At 35.7% G+C, this 7,976-nt stretch overlaps 1 protein-coding gene across 2 annotated transcripts in view; it reads right to left on the bottom strand.

Moving 5' to 3' along the window:
* CUNH1orf116 (chromosome unknown C1orf116 homolog) overlaps nt 1-7,939 on the bottom strand; it is a 31,101-nt gene extending 23,162 nt beyond the window's left edge. For both annotated transcript variants that reach the window (XM_016129238.2, XM_016129237.2), the window contains exon 1: nt 7,647-7,939. In XM_016129238.2, the coding sequence (XP_015984724.2) occupies nt 7,647-7,826 (180 nt within the window). In that variant the 5' untranslated portion in view covers nt 7,827-7,939. The remainder of the gene's footprint in view (nt 1-7,646) is intronic.
* Between the last annotated feature and the right edge of the window lie 37 nt (nt 7,940-7,976).

Here is a 7,976-nt window from a genome sequence, read left to right on the forward strand (position 1 = left end):
TACTGCTATTTCTTTGTCAAATCCACTATAAAACTAGGTTTTCCACATGCTAGCTTCACAAAATGGATTGTTTTAGAACTTAAGGGCAGGTCTTCACATTTACGAGTATTCAACATTAGGGTTTTCAGCCTGTTGAGATTTTTGAATTATCATTCATTGTACTCTTAGTCTTCTCATATTACCTGTAAATTCAATAACTATCTTTACTAGATGAAAATGGATTGCATGAGGTCAAGGACATAGAACTGATCTAAGCCAACCGTAGTTATAGTTGTGGTTCTCACTTATCATGCATCAGAATCACTTGGAAGACTTGTTAAAACAGATTGTTGTCCTCATTTGATTTTTTTCTGAGAATCTGAATTTCTAACAGGTTCCCAGGTAATGTGATGAGCTCATTTTAGGTACAGTTCAACCAGCTACCATTGCACAGACCATGAAATTTGGCTTGACTCATTCTTATGCTGGATTTATGCTGATCCCACAGATATATTTTGTTCTAGTGCACAAATTGATTAATACATTGTGGTCCCATGTCCATAATTTTAAAGCTTTCAATGACAGTTTGATTTATTTAGAGCGTAAACTGGTCATTTCTAGTAATTTCAGTGTTGTTTCAAATAAATGTTTAAATATCGACACTGTCAAAGAATAAATTCTTCCAGAGTTGTCAGTTTCCAAATAGATTCAAGTTCACATAGCCCTCTCATTTACTGTAAATTAAAGGAAACATTCAACTTTCCCAGTTAGACAATTTGTCAGAAACAGAATTGAATTACAACTTTCAGGAGCTGACTGCATACCAGAAAATTTGGAGTCAAGAAAGAGAAATTTCAAATGCCCCCTGGTGTTAAAAAGAAGAAACACTTTCCTTTCTCCCATCAAAGTTATTAAGACTCCACTTACAGAACGAGATTTGGCAGATTTTGGTACACAAGTCGAAGCAGGGGTCTATTTAGCTTTTGGTAAATTTGGCTGTAGCACCTGTTCACTGGCCCTCTGCCCTCACCCCAAGATATGCTCAGACAACAATATTTTCACTTCATTTATTCCTTGAAAACAAGTCATTTCATACAGCATTTGGATATTTAAAAATCATACACCTCATAAATAAAATCAATGCATCTTAATAACAATGGCGATATCACATAAGAGTTGTACAAAATGAAATTTGACATCTCCCAGATAGCAGCAGTGCATTAACTTTGACAAAAATGTGCTGGCAACTAGACAAAAGAAGATTTTCAAAACAAGAAAATACTGTCCATTTTCATTAACAAAAAATATTTTCTTATGTTATGAAAAACAAAACTTTGTTCTGTTTTGCCCTTCCCTACTATTTCAAGTCATGGTCTAAAGCTCTAAATTTGACAGTCTTGTGGTTTTCTTCTTGTTTCAGGAATTCCTCCTCTACTGCATTAATGCTGGAAATATAGAACTATTGTCATTCTCTATACTACTTACAAGTTATATATATTTATTATGTATTTTAAGCTAAATTCAATACATTTTTAAAGGAAAAATTACTTTTTGCTAAGGAAATTATATTTCTTGTAAACAATTTGAGTACTGAATGTGGCACCAAGGTGAACTGAACAACTGACAAGAATCGGGTGCCCTGGTCCTTTTAAGTAACTTATGGGCTACAAATAACTACACATTCTATGTTAGTTACAATGTCAGGCTTATGTAATCTTACTAAAAATTCTAAAGTTTTCTTAACTTTTATTTTTTTTTAACTTACAATGTAATCAAAACGTATCTTCACTATCCCTAAACTCCTAGTTGTAGGGTTGTATTTTTAAAAACAAGTATAAAAAGGCATCATACCAAAATGCTTATATTCATGATTTTATACTTTAATGACTAGCTTTTCAGTTACATCCCTGCTACATTCTATGCCAGGAAATGGGGGAGAAGGATTAAGGTGACAAAAAGGCATTGCTTGAAAAAGTTTTCCAAATAGCATAATTCACAGCTAGGAATGCATCCATCTGAGGATCGCTTCTGTTTAAGTGGTACTTTATTCTCCTGCCCCTTTCTCCCTTCATTCTAAAATAGTACAGGAAGGTCATTGATCTCCTTTAAATTTATGTGAACTAAGACCAAAATCAGCACCTCATAATTCAAGTTATCAATGTAGTAACTTCTTCTAAGTCAAATATTCTAAGCACTGTGAACTAGCTAATTTTTGAAGGAAAAAAAAACAACCCCTTCCCATAATCAGGAAGTTTTATATTCTAAGTTGGATGAGATGTGTTGGAATATTATAACTTTTAGTAAGAAAATATCTTCAATAAACTAGCTTATTCAAATGAAGTGTTTCACTTAAGTCTTAATAATGTTGCTTACATATGACTTTTAAGGACTCTGACTCAAAAATCAGTTCCCTTAAAATAAATTTGCCTAGAAACAAATGAAAATTTAAGAATGTAACCTTTTCGAAGTTGTTAGTCATCTTTGTGCTAATAAGGACAAATCAGAATGATAAAGAACAATCATATAATAGAAATAGGTAACATTTTGAAAGCTAAGGCGTAGAGCATGCTAATAGTTACTGAAATTGAGTGCTACTGTTATTGAAACACCAGATTGTTGTACCACTGGATACACCATACACTGATGGTAATTGTTAAGAAAAGCTGATTGTTAGCAGCTCAAGAATTACATTTTAATGTCTTTAATAAGATCCCTGGAGAGGGCTAACATGTAAACTTTTATTTCACATTTTTTAAAGTGCTGTAAATAATAACAAATATGCATTTCAGCACATGAAAGAACATAAATCTTAGTATATGAAAGTTTAGGAAGGCCACCTGAATCATAAAGAAAAAATTCACTCTGCTGCTAATCTTGCATATTTCCCATTTTAATTTTCAAAAAAAGACACAGAAAACTATGTTTAGCTAGGGCAACTTATAACATCCATGTTTTAAAGCCTACATTGGCTAGAAAGGATAAGTAAGTTAGGCATGGGCACTTAGGGTCATGTATAGATAAATAATATAATGTTAATTCATTCCTGATTAGGATTTTGCAAGGACTTGAATTTCATGGAATAATCAAGTGGTATGACTATATTAGTTTTTGCCAAGAGGGTCAAGCTGACCAGCAGCCAACTTTCATTCATGAAAACATTTGAAAAATCAACCCTAAACCATTAACAGATGTACCACACTGGTGTCTTCATATGACTATCACATCATAAAATTCCCAGGGATTAAACTTTAATTTCTGAAATCACTCTATCTAGAAATGTATTTTCATAGACCTACACCTGATTTTTAAATCTAAAGAAGAGTAAGGGAAAGAAGAATAACAAAAAGGAGTAGGGGTAGAAAAACACAATCTCCATTCATTCTGCCACTAATGGAGACTATTCTCATTTTAATTAAAAAAAAATTTCTTGTGTGGCAGTCAAAAACAATGACTAAGAAGCGGGTTTCATTCTGCTCAAGGGCAAATTTAAGGAAAAGTTTCTTTTAACCCTACTGCAAACACTGAATCCACAGGTTTTCAAAATTCTAGAGATTAGAATTTATATATTAATAATTTCAAAAGCTAAATTTCTGCAGTTAAAGAAATCTTTAAATCCTATGAAACGTATTATAAATGAGTTTGGCATGAGCACAAGTTTAGGTTTTTAATACTCAATAATTCAATCAAATGAGCTTCAATTTTGAATTTTCTATGATTAGAGCATTAAAGACCTAATGCTGATTAATTTAAAAAGTCATTGAAAATGATTTGGGTATCAGTTTCCAATTGGTGACTAGACAACCTACATAACAGGTAAACTAGACTGAAATAGATCCTCTGAATAAACACTTGACATTTGCTATAAAAGTATAAGCTTAAATCTATAAACAAAAACAATTAAAATGAAGGGGTTTAATTTTATAAAATATCAGGTTCTATTTTTTTCCATTTGTTAAAGTAACCCAGAAATCAGGTTGGGAAACACATCAATAGACACCTGACATATTACTCAATAAATATTTGTTGCATGAATAAACTTCTGTAATATTCCAAGTTAGCAAATGTCAAGTCTGGCACCTGGAGTACCTGGAAAAGGCAAACAATTTGGTGGAGATTACCCAGTGATATAACTTACAATTTTAAATTTAATATTTTCTAGGAAAATTAAGAGATACAAAAACCTTTTAGACTAGAGGACAGACAGGTACCAACACATTTTCAATCATATTCATTTGTATATATTATGATTGCCAAATATTAAGTATTGCAAACTCACAAGAGCTATTTTTAAGGCTCAGTAAAATAGAAAATTAAACACTTTTAAGTTATACTGACCAAAATAACTTATGCCTAAAGCAGCTATTCACACAAAAAGTACTCAAAAAATGTCATCTAATAATTTCAAGCATACTTTGTGAATTGTTCCTTAAAGGTATTTTTTCCCTAAATTGTTGATATTTCCTTAATTTTATATGGTCACCTCCACTGAGTGGAAGTGTTAAAAGTAAACCTCAATTTTGTAACATTTGTCAAGAAGATACGGTGAAAAAGATTTCAGTGCTTTAAAGTATGCCATTAGTGAGATAATCAAAAATGAGACCAATAATAACAAAACCTCACATTAAGCCTCTCCACATTATGCAAGATAATACATAACAGATGATAATTTAGCATCCCTGATCTTCAGAAGAATTAAGAGGTAGAAAACTTCTATCTAGATCTCATTAAGAAGCTAAGTTTTAGAGGGTGTGCCTTAAAGATGAGCCCACTATGCAAATGGCTACACATCTAATATTAGGAAGAAGCTATTCAGATAAGGCAAGGATTTAAAAACTCATATTTTGGAAGTGAAACAAATTCATTCAACATTATTATCTCAATTACTTTAAAACTCTTTAAAAGTCCAAGAAAAGGTGTGGATAAGCAAAGTACTAATTTGCAGAAATGTGAAATTATTCGAAAAAGCATCAGTGGTGGAATAAGGCTAGGATGAAAAACAAATACTGTTTAGGTAAGCAAAAGATCTCACAAAAACCAAACCAAAGCAAAGCATTATCACTTTAGATGAAGGTTTTTCTTTTAGGAGTTAGAGAAAGTCTTAACAAAAAGATGAGGAAATGAAATCCCTTCAAATCATTATGTAAAAAAGCAAAAATCAAGCAAATTTCAAGAGACTTCTATTAAAAAAAATACCCTGCTTAATTTTAAAATTTTATCTAAATGTGACAAAGATCAGTAAATGAGTTGCATTAAAACACGAGGCCAACGGTCTTTTAAAGCTTCAGTAAGCTGCCAGGCACCTTTTCCCTCATACATTCTTACTTTTACATGCTAGAAATCCCAAACTGGGCACTCTTAAGTTCCTGTTTTTAGGTAACATTCTCAAGGAACAGACTCATCTCTATAAAAATTGCTTGTTATACACTTATAACTGGTTAAGTACACATTTATAAAGCCTACCAAATTGCAATATAAAATCAGTTTTGACAATTCTGATATCTTCATTTGAGAAATCAATTCATAATTTATAAACTATTAACTCAGAGTTTTTAAAAGAACTCAATTACTGGAGACATTGTGGTTTATGTCCGGTGGCCACACATGAGGCCTTCTGCATTACCCAAATATGAAGCTATTTTCTCCTACAAGTTAATGCTGTTGGGTGCTAGTTTATAATACTTAAAACTCCATCTTTAGGTTGGTGTCAGTAGATAGCAAAGACCACCTAGTCTGTCACCCCAGCAGAAAGAGGGCATGTATCACCATTGTAGACACACATCTGTAAACTTGCACACTAATTTTAATCTTAACAAGGAATTTCAGTATCTTAGTGGCTTTAAGTTAAAAAGATGATTCAAGCATTGTGTCCTTTGTTCTTTAGGGTTATGAATAGCTTATTGGAAAACCCAGAACGTTCTGGATCTGTGAGGTAGTAGGCTTCAATCCTCATCATGCATAGATCACACTTCTCCAAAGTTGGTATGGCCTGTCTCCCTGGCATGTTCCCTTGCTTCTGCTTGTCCAGTTAATCCCTTTTGACATACCATGCATCTCAGGGTGAAGCGGTTTACATCAGTAAACTGTCTCTTTCTTTTAGCTTCATCTGCTAATTCCAGTGCTTGTACAAGAACAATATCATCATTAGAGGAGAAAATGGTCAGAGGAGGGGTGTCTGGGTCGGGAAAGGTACGTTGAAGTGGATCGTAGTGGATGCCATCATAAATAAGCAGGACCCTTTTGGTATAGCCCGCATCTTCCCCAAAACGATCAATTCTTACTGTCTGTGTATCTACTACACATATTTCGCATTGATAAAATTTAGACAAAATTGATATCTCAATAGCTCCGCCCCAGGTATCATCCCTTTTGATCCATTCACAGTACTCTTGATTTGTTTTTCCCAGTATTGCCTCGCTATAGAAGTCTGGATCACTTGCTACAATTTGTGCTATGAGGCGCCTCATCTCAGGGGCACAAGCTGGATTCAAGACTCCTCCTTCGACAACATAGTACACACTGGTAAAGAGGCAAGAGTTGTCTGCTGGGACCGCGGTTCTGGTAAGCACAGGCAAAGTTTCCCTGACGTAACTAGGAGCACCATGTTTTGTAAATGCAGGTGAAGTTTGGGGCCTGGTTTGGTCTTCTTCAACAATCAGCATGTCGCCTGTCAAAAACAGAACAAATCCAGAACTGCAGAGAAAGTATAGATGAAACTGTGCGGGTGTTCACTAGCCAAGTCTGTAAGTTACAAACAGGAGTTAAAGTATGAGCTGGGCTTATTGGAGAGAATACAGCTTTGCAAACCAGTGACCAGTAACACTCCCTGTTAGCTGAATCTTTTATAAAGTTCAAAATAGAACAAAGAACAAAAACACTTTAGGTGCAACTCAATTTTGTGAAGTAGCCTGGGTTATACACCTTTGTTTACTTTCTTAAGAAGATACATTTCAAGAACAAAATTTTCTTAGCTTGCTCTCTATTAAAAAAGCACAAATTTTCCGAATGGTGTTTACCACAGACTAGACCACTAGGGGGTTCTCTTTTTTCTAAAACTTACCTAGCCTGTTCCGTGTTTACAGGATCCTTGACGCAAGTATCGGTGGAAGCTTTTAATTATCAATATTGCTGTTCAAATTTTAATACTGAACAGAAACAACTGCTGTTTAGAACTTGAAAGGGCCTTTCATGAATGTGTAAGAGCAAACTCTAAAATGAATATACCTGTCAAAGTCAGTATATATGAAGGTGATTGAAAAAATCAGGAAAGCAAGAAAGAAAAGTATTTTGCATCCTACAGATGTGCTATCTTCTTTCAGTAATATAGAGGGAAAGAACCATCAGGGCAGAGAAAACAGGTTCTACTTTTTCATACCTTTGTGGACGCCGATAGAAAACAAAATGAATGAGGCGTTTTCAAGGTAGACTGAGGAAGGGAGGACTCCAAGGCTTTGGGTTTCTTACATAGGTTGCGTCCTCCCTGTCTCTTTGAACCATAAGTAAAGTCAAGGAGTTGGTAGATACTCGTCAGAGTTCTCTGTGCTTTAATCTATCCTTGTCCTCAAAGACCCCGGCTTTGCCACGGCCACCTTGCCCTGACTGTTCCTCTCTTCTCCCTCACGCCCCTTTCCTCCCAGGCTTTTCCTTGGTCCCGGCCCCGAATCCCTTACCTGACTGGATGGGCAAATCCCCCAGAAGGGTATCCCCATTGCTGAGATCCAGGCATTCCGGCGGGTATCCGACAAGAATTCGCTGATAGCTGGGGGCGATCCCAGTGATGGTGGCAATTTGGCGCTGGAGCTCCCGCACCCGGGTCCGGCTGGACAACTCCTGCAAAACATGGGTGCCATCCTTGGCCTTGCAGCGGAGCCGCCACATCGTGTCGGTCTGGCCGCCCACAGGCCAGACACCCGTGGGGCCAGCTTTGGTCCCGGCAGCAGGATGGCAGACGCCGCCGGGGCAACCAGGCACCGCGGGGGGTCCAAAATGGCCACCCTTTG

The sequence above is a fragment of the Rousettus aegyptiacus genome, unplaced genomic scaffold (genome assembly GCF_014176215.1).
Source record: "Rousettus aegyptiacus isolate mRouAeg1 unplaced genomic scaffold, mRouAeg1.p scaffold_m13_p_17, whole genome shotgun sequence".
Taxonomy (NCBI): Eukaryota; Metazoa; Chordata; class Mammalia; order Chiroptera; family Pteropodidae; genus Rousettus; species Rousettus aegyptiacus.